The sequence below is a fragment of the Spermophilus citellus genome (genome assembly GCF_964194105.1).
Source record: "Spermophilus citellus genome assembly, chromosome: 1".
NCBI lineage: Eukaryota > Metazoa > Chordata > Mammalia > Rodentia > Sciuridae > Spermophilus > Spermophilus citellus.
Window position 1 is genome coordinate 122,186,397 of NC_138182.1, and position 22,017 is coordinate 122,208,413.

Consider the following 22,017-nt stretch of genomic DNA (forward strand, 5'->3'; position numbering starts at 1 on the left):
GCATGCTAAGTTTGTGCTGTACCACTGAGCCACACTCCCAGCTCCGCTGTTGGCCACCACCATCATTACTATCACCACCACCAACCACCACCATCATCACCATCACCACCACCCCACCACCACCATCATTACTATCACCACCACACCACCACCACCATCATCACCACCACCACCACCACCACCATCATCACCACCATCACCATCACCACCACCACCATTATCACCACCAACCACCACCACCACCATCACCATCATCACCAACCACCACCACCATTATCACCACCAACCACCACCACCATCATCACCATCACCACCACCCCACCACCACCATCATCACCATCACCACCACCCCACCACCACCATCACCATCACCACCACCCCACCACCACCATCATCATCACCACCACCCCCATCATCATCACCACCATCACCATCACCACCACCACCATCATCACCAACCACCACCATCATCACCACCACGACCACCACCATGACCACCACCTCCATCACTACCACCCCACCACCATCATCACCACCACCACCACCACCACTGTCACCACCTCCATCATCACCACCCTCACCACCACCACCGTCACCACCATCACCATCACCACCACCAACATCACCATCATCACCATCATCACCTTACCACTGTCACTACTACCATCACCACCACTACCATCACCATGATCACCACCATCACCGTAACCAACATCACCATCATCACCACCATCACCATCAGTCCTTCAAGGGTTGCTAGGCCTCTCCCACCCTCTGCTGCTCCCCGGGAGGGTCCTGAGCCCACTGCCTCACATGCCTGAGCTGCCTGAGGTCAGGGACACATCCTGTTCACCTCTGTCCCTGGCACAGAATTGAGGCTGTTGAATAAGTAATAAACCGACTTGTAGGCGGAGGTGGAAGGGACAAGTGTGGGTCAAAGGCAAGATCCAGGGCCTGGGATAAACCGGGACAAATGCTTTCAACAACAGCCTCTGGCCAGGCTATAGCATTCGGGAGAGGCCTGCAGCTGGCTGGGCACCGCACAAACCTCATGCACAATAGGAAGACAGCAGCAGGCACCCGCTGCAGCCCAGCCCCAGAGCTGGGTTTTAGCGTTGGAGAAACCTGGCTTCCAATCCTGAAGCCACCACCTCTTACCACTGTCGGCTGGGCAAGGCCACCGGGGGCAGCAGGTGGGCTCTTCCATGTTCATGGGCACCTGATCGAGGCCCAGGCCCACTCCAGGAGGCATAAAGGGTGCAGGGGCCTCAGGAGCCCACAGAAGGCAGGCTGTTACAGTGATCCCCAGAGCTGGCCGAGGGTGACCTGCACCAGCCTCTGACCTTGACCTTCAACCTGCACTTGGAGCAGGTGAGAGCAGCTGTGCTTCCTGGCGGGTGGGCAGACTGCTTCCTCCCAGAGGTTTTCTGAGGGGCTGGGGATGGAGCCCAGGGACCTGACCCATCACTGAGCCACACCCCAGACCTTTTCAGTTTTATTGTGAGAAAGGATCTTGCTAAACCACCCAGGCTGTCCTTGAACTTGGGATCCTCCTGCCTCGGCTTCCTGAGTTACCAGGGTACAACCACCCCCTCTTTATGCCCTGTGCTAGAACCATACCAAGCACATAGTAGATGCTCAGTGCATTTGTCAAACAAACCAAGGGGCCGAGGCACTGAGCAGGCACCAGCTGCCCTCTTCCCCACAGGGAGCACATTGTGTCCTGCCTGGGCACGGGCTGACCTGAGCCCACAACCTCACAGCTTAGCTGGCAGGAAACAGAAGGGGGGAGGCCGACTCCAGCCTGGAATGCACCCTTGTCAGCCAGCCGGGACAGCGACAGACAGAGGTGGTGACGGTGGGAGGTGCTGGCCTCCTGGAGTGTGGCCGGCCTGGAGCAGAGGCCCTGAATGACTGGCTGGCTGTCTGCGATCAGGGCCTCCGACCCCTCCCGGGGACCTGCACAGCCCAGAGCAGTGTCTCATCTGGACAGGGAAGTCACGCAGGAAGAATGCGCACGTCAGTGGACTGGTATTTACAGGGAACGGCCCTGCCACGGCCCAGGATGGGGTGCACGGAGTGTGGGAAGCCTCCCACAAAGGCTACCCACTGCCCACCCAAAATCAAGCACCCAAGCCACTATGAAGGGCGTCTCGGTGGTGGCCTAGCAGAGCTAACGGGAGCCTCCTGTGCCTTGAGTGGCTGCCTGGGTCCAGGCCTTGTGGCTGCACAGGCTGTGGCCCTGTGTCCAGCAGCCCCCATGTTCCCGTGCCCTCCTGCACGCCCTGTGGCTCAGGAACACCTGGCACAGGCACCTCGGGACCCTGGGCAAGCTCCTCAGCCTGCTTTTCCTCTGGATAGCAGGGGGCCGCTGCCCACGTCACAGGGGGCCTAGAGGCTGGCCAAGATGATGAGCTTGGGCTGGCACTCAGCAGGGTCACTGAACAGACTTCACCTGTGTCCTCCAAAGCAAGCTGGGTTAGAATGGTCACAGTCACGTGACAGCAAGACACTCGGCAAAGCCCCCCCATTTCCGCCCCAAGCCTCGGGACACACAGTCCTGGCACCCGCTGTCTTCTACACCATCACTAAGTGCCAGGCAAGAGCCGGGCTCCAGGGACCTGGTGGGTGGTGCAGCCCACCTGCCTTGCCCCCAGGCTGCAGGTGCTGCTCCGTCCACACCTCCTTCTGTCCAGGGTGAGCTTTCCACAAGGATCTACTCAGAAGGCCTCGGGGGCCCAAGGCGGCCCAGGATAGAGGGCAAATTCCTCCCTGGGCCTCTGAGGTCCTCGTGGCTCAAAAGACCTCTCCCGCCCGGCGCTCCGCGGCTGTCCTCCAGTCACTTCTGCCCCGACCAGCTCCCACTGTGCCAGGGGACCTGTGTCCCTGCTCTCCCTCCACCTGGGCCTCCCTCCCCCCAGGGACTCAGTGAGCCTTACATATCTTTCAAGTGTCAAGGCACCGGCTCCCTTGGAGGCCCTACAGACGCAGGCTCCGGGTCCCCTGTGACTTTTTTTTTTTGGTACCGGGAATTGAACTCGGGGTACTCGACACTGAGCCACATCCCAGCCCCTTTTCTATTTTATTTAGAGAGAGGGTCTCACTGAGTTGCTTAGCGCCTCACAGTTTCTGAGGCTGGCTTTGAACTTCAATCCTGCTGCAAAGAGGGAGACCCCCCACCTGCTGCGGCACCCCACGCTCTTCCCCACCTCCCTCGCTCTCCTGAGCTGCTGGTCCCTGTGACTTTCTGAGAGTCCTCTCAACAACTGAGGACGGTAAGTGGTTGAGGACAGTAAGCGTAGCTGGGTGTTGACTTCCTGGCTGAAACTTGGGGCCCCTGGGGCGGGGGCTGTGTCTCTGTTTCAACACCGGACAGTGCGCAGTGCAGTGGCCAGCGGGAACACTTGTGAGTGACTGAGGATTGGGCGACCAGCCAGACGGCCCCAGGGGCCAAAAGTGAAAGGGACGCAAAGCAGAAGCAGAGGGAGACCCAGACTCCATGTCCCCACTCTGGGGGCTACAAGGGAAGCTGGAAGACAAGAGCACAGGGGGACAGAGTCACGTGCCTCAGGTCCAGGAGCAGTGGGGCCCTGGAGGACAGGTGCGTGGCTTGACAGCTGCAGTGGAGCCTTACTGGCAACCCACGCACACCATCTTGTTGTCCCCAAACGATGCTGGGGATCGAGGGCACCATCAACGTGACCTTTGACATTTGTTCCTAAGGCCTGTGAGAGGCCCTGGGGCCTCAACACCTCTTCCCACAAGCTTTGCAAGGTCCTAGCTGTGACTTTCCTATTGTGGGGTTTTCAGAGACCTGGCCCCTCACTCCCCCACACCCCCCCAGTGTGCCTGGAACTTGCTTCAGGCACATCCTGTGCAGGATTTAACTGTACACCACGGGACCCTGGGAGGTCACTCTGCTCCAGTGTATAAAGGGGACATGGAGGCAGGGGCGACGCAGGCAAGGTGGAGTCCCCAGAGATGGGCCCCTAGTCAGGTCCTGCTCCACAAGGGTCTGCATAATGAGCAGGCATCCCGAGTGGGGAGCTACGCTGGCCATGTTGAGGAGCGGACCAATCCCCACCGTGGGCTCCTACTTCCCCTTCACAGTGCCCTAGGGGTCCCCTCACTTGATCCCCCTGGTTTTCTGAAGCACCACATCTGCTCAAGAACCTGCCTGACTCTCCGTGGCCGAGTGCCGCACAGGGAAACCCCCTCACCTGCTCTCAGCACCCCTCGTCTTGCCCCCTCCCACTCTCACTGACCCCCACAACTCACCCCTGGAGTGCCCCTCCCCCAGGAGGCCTGCTACTTCGCCCACAACCCCACTCTCCTCCCTCCTGGGAGCCCTCTGCCTCGGGGCTCAGGTCCAGGTCCCGCTGCCTGGGCCTGGCGTCCAGCCCACCTCGGCTTCTCTAGCCCAGCCCTCATGGGAGTGGCCCGGCCACCTGAGGACACAGGACTAAGGCACACGTCTCCCCTCTGGCCTTGAGTGCCTCCAACTGAGTCACCCGTCATTGTTTTTTAGTTGATGGGCTATAACTTCCAATCTAATAAGGGCCACTTGATGAATCAAAGGTCAACATTTTCAGGACGTCATTTGATGTGGAAAATGTGAATCGGAGACGCCAGCCAGAAGACTGGGCAGCAAGAGCGGGCAGCGCAGGCCCCGTGCAGGCTGGCGGCCCCAGCCACGCCCCCCAGGTGTCCTTCCGCCTCACCCACACCGGTTCAGTCCTGCTTTGGCCTCTGGACTGCCCTGACCCCTCGCCCTGGCTCTGAACCAATCACTCAAGGTGAAAGCATGGGACAGGGTCGAGGGGAATCTTCACCCCTGTCCAGATGCCCCTGCCGTCCCCAGAGCTCTCAGGGCCCCTCTGCTCAGAAAACTCTCCCTCAGACGCCTGTCCTTGTTCCCCTTGCCCTGTAAGCCCCACAGAGGGGACGCCAGATCCATCACAGCCCCTCCATCCCCGGTGCAGGGCCCAGCAGTAAATGTTACGTGTCTCAGTGAGCAAACACGCTCATGGGTGCCCACCAGCAAGGAGGCCACTCAGCTGCAGCGCTGGGTACAGGGTCGGTGGCCCTGCTGAGCTGCCAGGAGAGACACGGGCTACAGAGACACAAAGGGCACAGGGCTCTCCAGGCGCAGAGCGGCTGGAGGCAGGTGGGCACACTCCCCTCCCCCACCACGGCCCTCGTGGAAACTGGTGTCACCATCCCCACCCCATGGTGTGTCCTAGAGTTCTGGGAAATGCCACCAGGCGGCGATGCAACGACCCACAGGGTGCCAACACACCTGCCCCACCAGGGAGCCTGCGACACCTGTCCTGCCCGACAGCCCAGGCAGCTCACTGAAGGGGCCCATCGTGGGAGCCCAGAGCCCTGGTGGCCGAGTGCCCACCGAGTCCCCAGGCGTCAGTATTTCGTCCCCACACTGGGGCAGAGTGACCCCCGCAGCCTGCGAAGCCCCTGCTTCAGAGATGAGAAGACGGGCTGCACCCGCGGGGTCAGTGCCTCTTAAACTGCGTGGACCAGCGGCTGTGAGTCAGTGTCCACTGAATGCTGCCCCAAAGTCCCAGCTCCCGCGTGGCCTCTCCAGCTGCCCTTGGAGAGGGCTGCTGCTCCTCCCATCTCCAGTGGAGGACCAGGGTCCAGGTGCACAACCCTGTCGAGTTTCAACATGGAAATACCCAGCCACCCCAGCCCTGTGCCGAGAACTGACCAGGGCTGGGTGCCTGTGTCACCTCGGTGACCCCCTACCGACCCCAGGGAAGGTTCCCATTCCTGCTAAGGTGCCACCGCATTGGGAGCCTGCAGGAGCAAAGCTCATCCTACCCAGGGAGGGAGCTCCAGTCACTTGCTGTGTGGTGCCTTCAGTGTGCCTGGTGCTGTCCTAGGCCCTGGGGACCCCACGATGAACACAGCAGAGCCAGTCTCTGCTCTGGTGGGGGCCTCTGGAGACCCAGCTCTTGGTGGCTGGTCCCTACTATTTCCCAAAGACCAGCTCCTTCCAAAGGGAGACCTCCCTGCCCAGGTCCCCAGTTCCACTGCCAACAAGAAGCCCAGAAGAGGACCTGAGGAGCAGTGGCCTGGTTTAGAGGCCAAGAGGCCTCCTGGACACCAGCCAGCAAAACCAAGTCCTGGGCACTGGTCAGTGGCCGGAGACCCCCAGGCGGACTGCGCCTGCTCCGGAAGACTGGACGCCACCTCCAGACCCTTCCCATAGGCTGGTGGCCTGGCTGGGCTTTAACCACTGGGCTCAAAGTGGAGGCACCAAGACGTGACCTACCCTCCTGTGGAGCGGTGGCAACATGCCCAGCGCCTGGAGCCGTCCTGTCCGGCTCCGATCCCACCAGGCCCAGTGGGGTCTGCAGACACAGGAGCAGCTCCTGCTCCTCCTCGGCTGGGTGGCCCGGCACCCACAGGTCCATGGCTTGCTCTCAGCGCTAAAGGGGAAAAAGACCTTGGGCAGGGGGCAGACCAGGTGGTCACTTGCCCAAGGTCACAGAGCGGATAAGTGGGGCACTCTCAGGTAGGGAGTCGGCCTCGGGAGCCTGGGCTCCTACTGACCTCTTCTCTATTAGGTCTGATCCTTGCAGTACCACTGCCAGACAGTCTTCCCATCCCAGAGAGATACAGACTACAGAGGCCTCCATCCTCTTTCCCAGGGACTCCTGCCCAGTTGCCCCAGGTCAGCACCAAGCAGCAGCCACGGAACGAGGCGAGTCCCAGCTGCCAATTTGATGTGCTCCAGTGGGTGAGGCGAGTGAGGGCCACCTGCGGTGACGTGCCTGCATGGCCCAGGGACCTGGCCGGACAGAGCAGGGGACCTTCTCATGGCCCTTGACTCAGCTCACTTAGCTTGACACACACCCCAGCTCTGCGGCAGAAGCCGAGCTGCAAGTCCCCCTGACACCCAGGCAGGTGCTCCAGCCTTCTGAGCCTGGTTCCCCTGACCCCCCAGGGCGGCCTCACCCACCGCGGGCCCCTCCATATATCCTGATGTTAACCTGCCAACGCTAGGACAGCCCACTCCACCTTGGCGCTCGCCCCTGTGGAGTGGGCAGAAGCCCCCAGGTGGCCCACCTGTGAGAACGGAATGCACCGACGTGGGGACGGCAACTAGCGCTCCTCTGGAGACCCAGAGATGCACAGCGCTTTCTCGTCTACCGTCCCTGCCCGCCAAGTGCCCAATGCCTGCCGCTCACCCCCATTCCCCCTTCCAGAAGCACGGGTGAAGATGCCCACCAGTCAGGTCTCGTGCCACACACCAGGAGCAGGAGGAAAGAAAATCCCACAGCCAACATGACGAGGGCGAAGTCAAAGCTTCTCTGCTAAGGTCTGGCACCGGGCGAGGAGGGTATGTCTGGTCCCTCTACCTCCACCACGGAGCACCAGAGGCACTGGCCAGAGCAACTAGACAAGGAAAAGAAACAGGAGGTGCCCACTCCAGGAAGGAGCAGCAAGATTCCCGACGCAGCAAGTCCCGGATGTCACACGGTCTAGAAGCCACACACGACCCGCATGTCCACCACAGACGACGGCCTCCCTGAGACCAAGAAGCAGCCCCGCGCGTGAGAGCCACACCAGGACAGCTCAGGGATAAACTGAACAGTTTGTCCGGGGAGGCGGACGCCTGAGAGCTATGGGACGTGACAGAGACTGAAAAGGACACAAAGAGACTGAAGGCCTGCCATCGATGGAAGCAGCCGACAGTCAGCAAGCAGACTCGGTGCGACCCCGCCCAGGAGTCCCATGCCACCGCCCCTAGCCCCTAAGGCCTGTACGGCCCACAGGACACCCGGAGAGCCAAAACAGTAGAGAAGAGGGACGTCAAAGGCACCAGCTTCCTGACTTAGGGTCACATTACAGAGCCACAGTCAGGAAAGAGCACGGCCCTGGCAGGGAAAACCAGCAGGCAGACCGTGCAGCAGGACCAAGCCTCCAGATACAGGGCCGCTAACCCGACCAGGCACCAAGAGGACACAGGGGAGCAGGCTCCTCAACCAATCAGGCTGGGAAAGCTGAGCATCCTCGTTCAAAAGAGTGGAACTGGCCCCTTATCTTATACCATATGCAAAAATCAACTTGAATAAATAAGAACACATAAAACCCCAAAGCACAAAACTGCTAGAGGAAATGGAGGAAGGCCTGGACACGGGCTTTGGCAATGATTTCTTGGATGTCACCAAGCAGATGGCATCAAAGGAACGGAAAGGCCATGGCTGGGAGACCCCAGGGCTCACTGGGGAGGGTCAGATTTACCACTCGGGAGCAAGAAAACGTCATCCCGTCAAAACTGGGCAGGGCTTGAACAGGCACTTTAATGGCCAGCAGGTCTGTGGAAAGGTGCCATCAGACACCAGGGAAATGCAGGCGGCCACCACCTCATGCCTGCTGTCCAGACGACAGAGAGCAAGCGCTGGTGAGGAAGTGGAGAGGGGACCCTGCACACCATGGGGCTCCGACGGGCCCACCGTGGGGAAAGCAGCAGGGGGTGCCCAGCACCCTGCAGGCATCTCTCTGGGCACACACTCAGAGGACACAAAGCTACACCTGGCAAAGGTGCCAAGTTATGCAAACTCCGTGAGTGTCCACCAAGGGCCAAGTGGACACGGAAGTAAGTGCAGACACAAAGAGACAGTGCCACAAGCCATGGGCCCAGAGGACACGTGCTGGGGGGAAGGCTAGACGCCCAGAGGACAACTTCACACTGTGACCTCTCCCTGGCACTCTGTTTTCTACTCAAAAGGTCAAAGACACAGGGAGTAAAAATGGTCCCCAGGATCAGGTGCAGGCGGAAACAGGAAAGAGGCAGAAGGAGGTCAAAGGACACAGATATCCAAGTGGACCCACTGGAGATGAGGGACCATGGGTGGTGACGTGTGCATGTTCAGGGCCCATGCCACGTGTCCCTCACAGGGGCTCTTGCCCCTGAGGAGTGAGGCATGAGCTGATTGGAACCTGCAGGGGGCTGGTCCCCAAGGTTCATGTGAGGGAAGCTGGGTCCCAGCTTTGGCAACACGAAGTGCTGGAACCCTTAACAGGTGTGGCCAGGAAGGAGGTCACTACCAGTGTCACTCTCGAGAGAGGTTAAGGTAGTTCTCCTGGGACTAGTTAGTTCCCGGGGGAGGGTTGTTATAAAAGCCCCTCCCATCCACCGATCTCTCCATGTTATTTGTTTTCCCTGTTTGATCTCTGCCTCTTGCACAAGATGCCATTGGCCACAAAGTGAGGCAGCCAGGGGCACTCACACAGAGCCAGCGCAATGCCATCTGAACTCTCAGCCTGGAAATTGTGAGCTAAATAAACCTCTTTTATTTATAAGTTACCCCAGCTCAGATGCTTTGTAACAGCACTGGAAAATAGACTAATCTAGTAACTGTGTGAGATGATGTTTCACTACAATAACCATTTTACTATGTGTGTGTCTTAAAAACATCATGTTGTACATCTTAAATATACACGATACAATTTAAAAAAAAAAAGACTTGGAATCTGGAGTCTCCACTTCTAAAACACTATAGTGCTGGGTGAAGTATTCCTTTCCAGGTTTCCCTTGTGATGTGGGTGCTGGGCCCTTGTCATCGGCTCTGCTAACAAAAGGTGCAGGGTGCAACAGAAGGACCGCAGGGTGGGTGCCGACTGCCACGCCCACTCCAGGCACGGATGCCACCTCCTATTCCGCAGGTCTGTGTCTTGGTCACAGACTGCCTTGCGCCCCGCAAGCCCAACCCCACACTGCCATAAGCTTGCGAGGCCCAGAGGCAGCCGAGCTGCCCCTGCCCTGGGTCCTGCTCATGTTAAGTCATGTGACGTCACACGGGGACTGTGTGGTCTCCTTCCCTCCAGGAGGGTCAGTTTACAGGGAGAGGAGGGAGAACAGGAGCCGTAGGTCAGTTTCTCATCTGGATGAACACGTCACGGCAATGTGAGGCATGGACCGTGGGGACACAGGACACTGGGTACGTGGCAACACAACTTTTCATACACTTAAAATCATTTCTGAATTAAAAGTTCCCTTAGTTTGGAAAAATGAGATGCACCAGGCCTGCGAGGCAGGGGCAGGCCCTGCCTGGTCGATGCTGACCCCAGTGTCCAGGCTAGCCTGGCAGCAGAGCTTCAGTGAACACGGTCAGGGGGCAGCCGACCCTCACCCAGCCTGCGTCTGGCCTGCAGCTGGGGCTCTGGGGACTGGCCAGGGCTTCCTCCGCAGGAGGCGGTGGCACTAACCACAGACACTCCTTGGGCTCCCGGGAACTTCCTGTCTGGCAGCTGCGCAATGGGAAATGGCCACCAGCAGCCTCCTCCCATTACCCAGAGGCCCCAGGCTCCCATGGCAACAATGACAAACACAACCAGGCGGACGGGATGACGTTGGTGTCCGTGGGGTGTCCCCGAGAAAATGCCAGTGTTAACCTACCCCCAGGGGCTGAAGCCGTTGTCAGGAAGGCCAGCTCTGATGTCACAGCGTGCCAGTCAAAGCTGTGTCACCTGTTTGCGTGACTCTGCTGAGTCCTGTCCCCTCTGTACCCCGGCATCCTGCCTCGAGGGTGCGCGGAGGAGTCCAAGCCTGGCCCTTGGTAACAGCTGGCTACGTGGGTACCCCCGGTGTTACCAGCGCCTCGGCGGGAGGTTCCTGATGGGGACACACTGGGAGCAGGAGGTATGACAGGTCCTGCAGAAGGGCGTGTCCCTCAGGAGGGACTTTCACCAGCCCTAGGCCTGCCCAGGGAGGCAGGAGCAATGGTAAAGGCAGCGGTGCCATCCTAGCAGACAGGCCTGGAGGAGTCAGCCCCTTGGGCCAGGCCTGGCCCAGGCCCAGGGTGGGACGGGGCTCCGAGGCTGCCTCTGTCCTGTTGCAGGTCTGCGCCCACCAGAGTCCAGGGCTCAGCCCAGAGGTCTGTCCATCTGCCCAGCGAGCACAACTGTTCACGCACCACACACACGGGGCCTGCACACTGCAGCCATCAACGATCCTTGGAAAGGCTGGTGACTATGGTGCTGGACAGAAATAAAACCAGAGTCGGTGCCAAGCACCTCCACACATGTCATGAGGTCTTCATCAGGGCTGCACAGGGCCCCACTTCCTGCTGGGGCATTACCGCCGCTGGCCGGGGCCTGCGCCTGCTCCGACCGCTCACTGAGGTCTGGCATCTGTGTCCCTGTGGGTGCCACCGAGGAAGCAGAGTCCAGCTTCAGGCCTAACCACGAGGTGTGCTCACGCGAGCCTCTCTGCAAACCAGGGGCCAGGCCTTCCCAGAGCCGTCTCCAGATGACTGGTGGCTGGGGTCAGGGGCGCTGCGAGGACCATGGGCTTGTGCTGCAGGAAAGACAGGGGGGACGCGCTCCTCCTTCCAGGCAGCGCATCTCACAGGCCACAGGAGCTGGTCCCATCCTCCCCAAAGCCCTGAGGGGACAGTACGAACACCCCAATTTGCAGGTAAGGCAAGCCAAGGCTTGTGGACAGTCTCTCATCCAGGGCCCCCGGGCAGAGAACAGCGAGGCAGGAACGCAGATTCAGAGACCCGCCAGGCCAGCACCCGAGGGCCATTCCCAGGGCGGCCTGGCCGTATTCCCAGTTGCGGGATTTACAGTGGGGAACCTTCTGGAAGGTGGATAGGGTGGACCACCATGCAGCACGTCCCCCTGAAGATCTGGAGGCTCTCTCTGCACACTCTTTGAGTGTCACCTGGACCCAGGAAACACCAAACCAGGCTGGGCAGCACCGGGCCCCCAAGTTCTCGAGGGAGACTGTGGCTAAATTCTGTGCCTTCTGGCGTGAGAGCCGGTGGCAGCCAGCAACTGGACAGTCAGGGCAGCAGCCAGGCAGGAGGCACTGAGGGGAGCCACCAGCCCCTGGGGCTCCAGCCGCTCTGCCAGCCGGTGGTGGCCTAGCCGTTCCCAGCCCTGGACCGGCTTCCTACTTTAAAACTAAAGCTGCAGGAATGAGCGGGCAGCCCGCGGGGAGGGCAGACACCTGCAAGCCGCACGTCCAACAGGGGCTCACGTCCAAAATACACGAGGGGTCCTTCAGGTCAACAGCAAGAGAACACAGGAGCCCATGAGAAACCCAGAGGACAGGGACAGACATGTCTTCAGAGACGAGCGGCCACCGGTCTATCAGATGCTCAACATTGCTCATCGCCAGGGAAATAAATGCCAGTCCCTGGGACTCAGACCACGCGGGCTGGGTCAGCTGTACCAGGAAGCATGACCAGTGTTGGGGGGGATGTGGGAAAAGGGCTCCCTGACGCTCTGCTGGTGGGAGGGGAACACAGAGCATCCACCGCGGAAAACCCACAAGTGGACTACCACAGGATTCAGCAACCCCATGACAGGGCCCTCTCCAAAGGACTGAAATCAGGATCTCAAAGAGACGTCACAACCCATGCTCACTGCAGCCCACTGATGGAGAAAGACGAGGAATCAACCTCAACAAGTGAATGCAGGTATACACACGTGCTGGAGTACTACTCAGCCTGGAAAAAAGAAGGGAATCCTGTCGTTTGCAGTGAGACAGATGAACCAGGAGCATACTAAGTGAAATGTGTCAGGCACAGAAGGCCAAATACTATCTGATTCTGAGACGTGAGGCTTTCAAAACAGGCAGACTAAAGGAATGAGGTCACAGGGATGGGGGAGAGGGACGGTGGGAGATGTTCCACGGATACGAGGTTTCAGGCCTGTGGAATAAGCATGTCCCTAGAGATCTGAGGGGTGGCACTACCTGTGATCGACCCCACTGCATCGTGCACTGGAATCTGTTAAGGCGGCAGATCTCAAGTGTTCTGGCTGCACTTCCAAAAACTGAATTAACACAGTGTGACTGGAGAGGAGGCCTGAGGGGTCTGGGGGCCTGGGTCTGGTTTGTACCGGCTGCATCTGGTGATTACATGATAAACATGTCTAACATTTCAAAGTGTGCACCAAAAAAAGAGCCAAGTTTATTATATGCTAACTTAAAAAATTAAGCAAAATTAAAATAAAGTCCTAACAGTCTCACGTCACGCATAAGGCCAGCGTGACTTCAATCCAGCGAGGTGCTCAGCACAGGGCTCGTAAGCTCAAGAACCACAGGCAGGAGCAACAAGGTAGCACTGCCCCCTCCTCCAGGGACCCTGCCACCCAGACCAGAGCACGAGGAAGGGATCTCGTGTTGCAGGGGCAGCTGGGAAGCCAGCAGCCACGTGTCTGGGCACATGGATGAGCTGCGACCCTAACTGCAGCCGCCCTTCGTCCAGGGGGCCCACCACTGGAACACAGCAGACTCAGTCCAGTTCAAATGCATCTCACTTCCTGAGCAGCTGCACTGCAGGGCAGGCTCCAGGAGGGGGCTGGTGACAAGGACCAGAGATGGCACTGTCAGGTGTGCCAGGTCCCCAGGGGGCCCCTTGCTGCACCAGCCAGGAGACCCGGCATTTCTTTTTCCTTTTACTTTCTGAGCTGGGGTCTCACTATGTCACCTGGGCTGGTCTCGACCTCCTGGCTTGGGTGATCCTCCTACCGCAGCCTCCTGGGTGCCGGGGTCAGGCGAGCACATAGCTGACACCCAGAGTTTCTGAGGGCCGATTTCCCTGGGTGTGAACAGGACTCAGCGTGCCTGCTCAGAGGGCACGGAGGAGCATCCTACGGAGCTCCTACGGGGTGCAGGAGGAGTCCCTCCTGCCTCTCCCTTGGGCCAGGATTTTTTATGTGGAGCGTGGGAGGTTTCTGCCCTGGCACAGCCAAGGTAATTAGGTTAATAGGCCTAAATATTAAAGCTGCAACAGACAATTAGGCTAATTACCACTCCTAAAGGACAATTAGGGCTGTGTTTCCCAAACCGGGTTCTAGGCATTCTAGCAACAGCAGGGCGCCTCTGAGGACTCATCAGGCAAAACTGGGCTGAACCAAGAGACCGTGGGTCCTCTGTGCAGGATGCCTGGGAGCCCTGAGTGAGGCAGCCTGACAGTGGTGTGCACAGGCAGGACTCCGCGTGTCACCGTCTCCCAGAGGCAGGACTTGTGCTAACACGCACTTCTGATGCAGGTGGGCGCTGAGATTATGCAGGTTCAAGAGCTCCCGGGCGATGCTGGAGCTGTTGTCCTGGGACCTCTTGGAAGATAGAGGATGTTAACAGAAAAGACCCCCTGCCCATCACTTTACTGGTGGCCTCTGCCCTGCTGGCTATGGGTTCTCCCAACACAGAGCACTGGAATCACAAAGGGGCTTTCAAAAGTACCCAGGCCCCACCCTAGGGTCCGGACCACTGGGCCTGGGGTACAGCTTGAGTTTGGGGATTTTTACATCTTCTCAAACGATCCCGATGGAAGTGGGGTTCAAGCGCACCATTTAGAGGTACCAGCTCAGCCTCACCCCAGGGCCCTCCTATGCCCTGCCTGGCTCTCCTGGGTCTATAGAAACCACCCAGCAACTGCGGGGGGGTCAGAAAGGAACTCAGACGGGGAATGCAAGGCCACTGCCTGCTAAAGCCCGGTCACAGCCACCAGGAGATCAGAGCCAGGGATCCAAAGGCCTGGGGGAGCGACTCCCCTACACGCCAAGCCCAGAGGGGCAGGTGGACATAGCCCCGTGGACAGCACGCAGACCTGGCCTTCAAGAGTGACACCATCAGCTGGTGTGAGGGCTTTTGAAAACACTGATTCCAGAATCAGGGGTCAGACTGCATGAAACCAGTTTTAAAAATAGAAAGAAAAACAAGAAAAAGACTGAAAGCTCTAAGCTTTGTGAGGAGCCCTGCTGGACGGGGTCAGCCAAGAGGAAGCCAAGGAATCCAGTTAGAAGGGGCTCCGGATCGCTCTCAATTTAGTGAATGGAAAAGAAGCCTATAAGGCGGCAATGGGCCACTGCTGGCTGATGGGCCCTGCTCCTGCCCTCTGCCACCTCAGCAGGCCCTGTGTGTCGAGGAACAGTGCAGTGCTGCCTTGGAGAGCTGCCGGGGTCAAAGTGAGTGGACCCCTGCCAGCTTCTTCCAGCCGTCCTGAGCTAGTAAGTGCTCAATAAACACAACACACGGGCTCCCGCGTTCCCTCGGCTCTGGGTTTTAGGCAGGCCTCCATTAACGCAGATGGCTGTGAAGCTTGTGCTGTGGTCGCTCCCGGGAGCTCCGCTGGGACGAGGCTTACTGGACATGCAGGTCTCCCTGCTGTCACTCTGCTCAGGATTAACTGTGCTCACAGTCCCCGCAGGGGCTGAGGCTCAGCCGGGCGCAGGCGCAGGGGCAGCCACGGTCTGCAGGGCCTAGCACACAGGCTGCGGGGTGCACGGGGTCCAGACCCGAGGGCCAGCACCAGGATGGGAAAGTATTGCTCCACCTTGGAGAGCTCCCACTGGGTCCTGAAGAGGTCTGGGGTCTCCCAGAGGGCAGAGACCACTTGGAAGGCCAGAGTGAGAAGTGACCCAAGGGACCGCACAGGGCCAGCACCACAGGCTGTGGCCCCTGTTGTCACACAGGGTCCCACGCTTGCTGCACACTTGGCTCAATGCTCCGCGGCCACCATCTTGAAATTCCTAATACTTTTCCAGAGGGGCAGCACTGGGCCCCACAAATTATGTGGCTGTCCCTACAGTGCAGGGGTGTCCCACTTGTCCCTACAACTCTCATCTCCTTGAAGGAGAGAAATGAAGCTCCAAGAGGTAAGTCCATTGTCCCAGGGCAGGGCACGGGTCAGGTAGGGAAGCAGCAGCCCCCAGGTCTTGGGGTTTGAACTTGGGCTTTGTGGGGGCGTCAGCCACCTGCGCCTCCTTCCTGAGAGAGGGTTCAGGCTCCACTGGCTTGGGGCATGGGGACGCCACGTGCTGTTCTCTCCCCCCACCTCCCAGGCTCAGCAGCAGAGCTGGCAGGTGCCTCTGGTCCCGGGCCAGCCGGAACTAGGGACAACACCCACGGATCTAGGTCACAAGGCCAGTTCCACAAGTACGTGCCCAGCTATCAGTGGACCTGTGGGCAGAGGCAAAGCAAACACAAGGCACCACCTCAGGTCCAGGGTCCCTCCTCTGGGCCCACCCCCTCCCTCACCCAAAAACAATGCTGAAAGGGGAGGGGCTGGGGTGGGGGGGGCAGGCACTGGGTTCCATCCCTAGGAAGGAAGAAGGACACAGACCTGCCCATTGCTAGCTGCCAACGGCCCAGTACCCAGCAAGAAGCCGGGGCAATCACAGTGGCTTGGCCCAAGCACCGTCCTGGGTGCTAGACATGGCCTGCATAAAGCAGATACAAATCCTTGCCCTCGGGTGCCCACGGAGTAACGGGAAGGAGAAGAATAAGCCTCATAATTAAGCAAATGACGGGGTGCTGGGTGAAAGGTGTTTAAATGAAACTACACGAAGAACAATGGTGGCAGCTGGAACCTCCCGCCGCACCCTGCGGCACCCTGTGCCGGACTTCCCAGGGGCCTGGCCTGGACCCTGTCCTTTTCCTGGAGCTCCGTAAGGTGCACAAGGTCCTAAGGGCAGGAGAGAGGAGCGTGGCAAGCTCGAGGTTTCTGTTTCTTCTCCTGCTACAGGAAGAGCACCAGGAAGCCAGTTTGCCCCTGGCCTTGAACTGGGGCTGGGGAGTCATGGCAGAGCACGCCCCTCTGCCCCTCCTCCAACTGGGCGGTGGGAGCCTCCAGGTCTCCTCTTCTCCCAAGCTAAGGCTCTGAAGCCCATGTCAAGGCCCAGCCACTGCCTCTCCCGCTGCCCAGGACAAAGACCTCCCACCCAAGGAGCCTCCCCGTCCTTTATCTAAAGTGAAGATTAGCCCCCTCTCCCAGGTGGCACGGGGATGGGCCTCAAGTCTGCCTGTGCAATGCTGGATGGTCCTTGCTTGCTGGCTGGCACCTCCAGTCCTCAGGCCCCATTAGCCCTCCTCCCTCCTCCTCTGGGGCCACTGGGCAGGCTGGGCCACCTGCCACTGGCCTCCCCACAGTGGGGCACGTGGCAGAGGGCTGAGCACGGTGCAGGCACTCAGTGAATATTTGATAAGCAAACACTGAATAGGAGGAAGGTGCGTGGGGACAGGGGACCTTCCTCAGCACCCAAATCCTGGACCCTTTGGTTAAGAGTTCTTAAAAAGCGCAGGTCACCTGGGTGCACAGGGCTCGTCCTCCAACGTGCAGCCACTAAGTGTGGAATCCACCCTCAACCATGCTGCGGTGGGCCCCAGGGCGCTCAGGGCCAGAGGCATGCCCATGGAGCTCTGGGCAGCTGCCAGAGGGCTGCACCAGTCCCCCTTAAACACCAATTCTGGTGACAGCAAGCGCCTCCAAGGCCAAAGGCTAGCACTGGCTCACTTGGTTTCCTTATTTCACCCTTCCTGCCCCCCAAACTTCCAACCAGGATCCAGGCCCACCCTTCCCTGCAGCACCCAGAAGCCTAGGGTAAGCCCCTCAGCCTCTACTTCCTCCTCTGTACTATGGGTGTGCAGAGTGAAAGGATTAACTGACCAGAGGAAGCGATTTCTCCAACAAGCTCAAAATCATTTGACAAACGAGGGGGCAGGAATCTCGTCAGTCCAAGCAAGGGAGGTGACTAGAACTAGGAGTGGGTGTGCAAACGGCTCTAGTGGCCCCATCTGTCAGCATGAGGACTGCCCTGAATTCCATCAGTGGGGCGTTCTTTGTTCAAAGTGCCCTGAGTCTGCATGCATTTGTATCGGGGACCTCAGTACCAGCCTCAGGGCTGCCCCGAAGGAGCAGGAAGCTGGCAAATGTTTGCCAGGTGGCCTCGGTGCCCATGTTGAGCAGGAAAACCATGTCAGCTGGTCAAGAGGTTCAAAGATGATGTCCTCTCCAAATCTATACCCCAGCATGCTCCCATGCCATGGTTGACAGCAGGCTAGGACCTTCCCTTCCGGGGGACTGTCACTGTACTACTTCCCCTGTGCTTGACTCTTCCTGATGTGGGCAGCACAGGCTGGCACAGAGAAGCCCCTCCTGCACTAATGCCCTACTTCAAAGCAGTGAGCCGCGCAGCTGTTCAGCCCTCTCCTGAACCCGGGCCTCACAGGTGGGGACCTTATTTTTAGACCCAATTTGCAAGTGGTGAAACCAGAAGCTGAGAGGGTTCAGACACTTGCTGGGGTCAGGTGGCTGAGCAGTGAGGGGAGGTCCCAACCTAGAGCCCTTGCCCCTGATTTTTGGAATACACCCTTGCTGCTCAGTGTGGGCAGCAGGCCAGGATGCTAATACAGCTCCTCCTAAAAAGCCCTGCTATTTTCCCGGCCTTGGCCAAGGGCATCCCCTGGAGCTCCACACCTCAAGGGAACGTGTGGTGGAGACCCGGTTACGGGCAGACTTCCAGAATGCCTGGTCCAGCACGACAGAGGCCAGCGAGGCAGCTGGACCCCACAAAGGGCCCATTGTTGTGACTGCAGAAAGCCAAGGCCAGACCCTGCTGGCCCCTCTGCAGAGCCCTTTCCAAGCCTGCCAGGCCTCCTTCCCTTCCCGTAGTGCCCCCAGCCCCGGAGCACAGGGACTGGTCTGGGGACGGGGTGGGGGTGGGGACAGGCCTTCATCTGGACAGGCCTCCTGATCTGCCTTGCCTGGGGGTGCCTCGGGCTCTGGAAATCCAGCCCTCTCCCGCTGCTGCGGGGATGGTTGAGGCTGCAAGCCGCTGCGGATCCCAGGGGCCCACGCGAGGTGCCCTGGCCCCACCTGTCACCTAGGGTGGGGTCCACTAAAGGAGGCCGGGAGAGGGAGGAGGGGATGCTCGCGGGTTCCCATCTGGGGGTTGGGGGAGGGAATGCAAGGGGTGCGGGCGCTGGGGAAGGGGCTCTGCGGTCGGCGGGAGGGTGGGCTGGCAGGCTGCCCGCGGGGCCTCCGCGCCTCCGGCCGGCTCGCTGCAGGGCGGGGGTCCCAGGGCCTGCCAAGGCGTGCACCGCGCGGGGGCTGCTTCGGCGCGCAGGGCGGGAACGTGCGCGGCTGCCGAGCGCCGCGGAGGGTCCCGAGGGGGTCCCAGGGGCCGGGCCGCCCCACTCACCTCCTGAAGTCAAAGGGCATCGTGCCGCCGCCGCCGGGGAGGGAGCGCTGCAGGCCGGGCGGGCCGCGCGCCGCGTGGGTCCAGCCCGTGCCGCCGCCTCCTGGCCGCCCCGCCCCCGCCGGCGCCCCGCCCCCGCCGCCGCTGCCGCCGCGGGAAGTGACGCTCCGCGCAGCCCATTGGCCGCCGCCGCCGCCGCCGCCCCTTCCGCTCGGTGAGCGTGGCCGTGGCTGCAGGCGGGGCGGGAATCGAGGCCCCCAGCGGAGGGGAGCCCCGGGAATCCTGTACCCGTCCCTTTGAGCCTCCGCTAGGTCTTCCTCCTCGTTCCTCCGGGTGGCCTGAGGCAAATGGCTTTGTCCGTGGGGGGCCCTGATCTTTGCATTTGCAAAACAACTTCTTTGAGCTGTGAATTAAATGGGAAGGTCCCCGTTTGGTCCGTGCAAGTGCCCAGCTCCAAGTGAGGGCCTGGTATTAGGGGAAGGCAGGAGGTCTGAGATGGGTAAAGTGGGCCCACTGCCTACCCTGCTGTGCCTCTCTGGGAAAATCACTGTCTCTGATCTCCCCTTCCACATCTGCACAAAGCAGCTGATGACACCTGTTCACTGGGAGATGGGGTTTCTTGGGGATCGAGTGAGAACATTTGGGAGGCTGGCTCAGCAGGGTGCCTGCACCTGGTGCGGGGCTCCTCCCCAAGCTAGCAGGTCGTCTTCCGCTTCTCATTGCCCCACCGGGTATTTGCAGAGTACCAGGCTATCCAGGACTTGCAGGGCTGCCAGAGGCAGACGGTCAGCTCTGTGGCTTGGCCTAAGGTGGCAATAGACATTGTCACAGAAGGGCAGAGTGATTGTGGGGCTGAGGGGATGGCAGAGGGACAGACACAGGCCGGCCATGGAAGCTCTTTCTGACCTCTGACCTCTCCCGGGGTTCTGGCGCTGTCCCTTCCTCCAGATGTTGGTACCATGAGAAAAATCCAGGTGGGAGGTGGGGGCTGGTGCCCCAAGAGCTGGGCTGTTAAGTGGCAGTCAGGGACACCAAGGCGGTGGAGGCAGGGTACAAGAAAAGTGCTGCAGAAGGGAGACAGGGAGGTGAGTTGCCATGTCCCTGTTTACCACGAGCCCACCACCCAGGACTCACTACCCAGGACTCCTGCCAGAGGTTAAATCTCCAGAATAACCAAAGTGCACAGTGTTGTACTTAGGTTTTCTGAAGTAAGCGTGGAGGAAACTGGGCACCATTCTAATCAGTTATCTCCTAAGGTGACCAGTGGGAGCGGATGGGTCACTGTCTTCAATCCGTCCTCAGAGGGATGAGAGGGCCTTTGCAGCTCAGCCTATGGGACAAGTGCCTAAGCAGTGGCTCGGTGCAGAGGACAGCTGGCCCTGTGTAGAGGGACATTCTGTGCAGGTGACATTTGACCTTGTGCCCTCCCTTTTCCAAATGTGGATCATAGACGAGGTATGTGGGTGTCACAGGGCAACAGAAGCTGGGTGCCTTCCCTGTCCTCAGATACCTACCCAGGCTTTTACACAAGAGAGAAGTGAGAATCTCCCTGTTTAAGCTCCTGTTGCTTTCGGGGTTTGGACCCTCATGCCTGAACCCAGTGCTCACAGCCTTCCAGCCCAGTTAATTACCTGACTGCTCAATTACTATGTGTGAAACAGGCCAGTCCCCTGTTACACAACCATGGTGTGCCAAGGGTTTCCTTGGGAGAACTTGTCACAATGTGTGATTAGATTGTCACTAACTGGTTAGTACCTACCTCCCCATCTTGAGTGGACGCTGCAGAGGGAGGCAGAGTCTGTTTGCTGGCCATCGTAGCCCAGCGTCCAACCGGAGCCTGTTGTGGAGGGGACACAGCAATGCATGTTGAAGGGGCGGGTCTTCCCCCAGAACAGGGGCCACCAGGGGGTCCACCCACAAGGGTCTCTGCAGGGACCCTTGAGGTCCAGAAGCAGACCAAGCTGTCAATCCCAGATGGTCCACGCTCCCCGGAGATGGCGGGAGGTGGAGCTGGGAGGGTACGGTGTGTGGTGTGTGCACGGAAGCAGGCAGGAACGTGGATCTTTTTTGGTGGGGGTGAACTTCATAAGAGCTGAGCTGCAGGACTATCAATCCCGTGGGGCCCTGTGGTGGCCAGAGGTCCTCAGAGCATCCAGTGTCCTCATCCTGGCACTCCCAAGCCCTTGTGTCATCGCTTCCTACAATGAAGAGGGCTGACCTGTGAACCAACCTGCAGGATGCTGCAGAGGTGACAGGGTATGACTTCTAGGTCTCAAAAGACACTGAGCCTCCTGTGGAGCTCTTTGGCTTCTTCGTTCTGGGGCAGCCCAACGCCCTGTCCTGAGCATGCCTGAGCTTGGCTGTCACAGGGGTCTACGTGGCGAGGCTCCTGGACCCTGCCAGGGGCCTCGTGGGTGATAGGGCCCACAGCTTAGCCACAGCCTCTGGGGAACCCTGAGTCAGAACCACCCAGCCAGCTGCTCTGGGCTCCAGACCCATGGAATGACAAGAGAAATGCTCATGTCAAGCCACTAGGTCATGGGTCACTGGTCACATTTCTTTCTACTGGCATTTTCTTCCTACCTTCCTTTATCTCACCCCCAACTGGCTTGGGGACTTAGAGTCAGGAAACTCTCGAGCTGGTGAGCAGATAGGTTGCCAACCACGGGGCATCTGGGCGAGAAATGAAGAGGATAATGCTCTCTGCAGCAGGTGGCCTCTGAGGCGCCCAGTGACTCCACCTCCTGGCATTTGTACCCTAGCAGGACTCCTCCCTGGGATTGGAGGCTGGACTTACTGACTGGCTTCTAATGAGCAGAATATGGCAGGGGCATGGGCAGGCTGTTTCCAGAAGGAGGTTGCAAGGCTGTGACCTCTGTCCAGGACACTGTCCCTCACTGTCTCCAGGATCAGTGACCCAAGAGCAGACAGCTGTCTTGGGGAAGCCACCCGAGTGAGCCCACAGTGGATCTTCCAAGCCCCGACAGCTACCTTCAAATGAGTCTAGAGACGATCCCTGAACCCCAGTGGGCCCCGGGGTGGCCGGTGGACAGC

General features: G+C 59.4%; 1 protein-coding gene across 1 annotated transcript in view; it reads right to left on the reverse strand.

Moving 5' to 3' along the window:
* ERGIC1 (endoplasmic reticulum-golgi intermediate compartment 1) overlaps nucleotides 1-19,698 on the reverse strand; it is a 77,688-nt gene extending 57,990 nt beyond the window's left edge. Inside the window, exons 1-2 of the mRNA XM_081309713.1 lie at nucleotides 19,635-19,698; nucleotides 18,967-19,366 (exon numbers count right to left, since the gene is read on the reverse strand). Coding sequence (XP_081165839.1) covers nucleotides 18,967-19,366; nucleotides 19,635-19,683 — 449 coding nt within the window. The 5' untranslated portion in view covers nucleotides 19,684-19,698. The remainder of the gene's footprint in view (nucleotides 1-18,966; nucleotides 19,367-19,634) is intronic.
* Nucleotides 19,699-22,017: the final 2,319 nt, after the last annotated feature.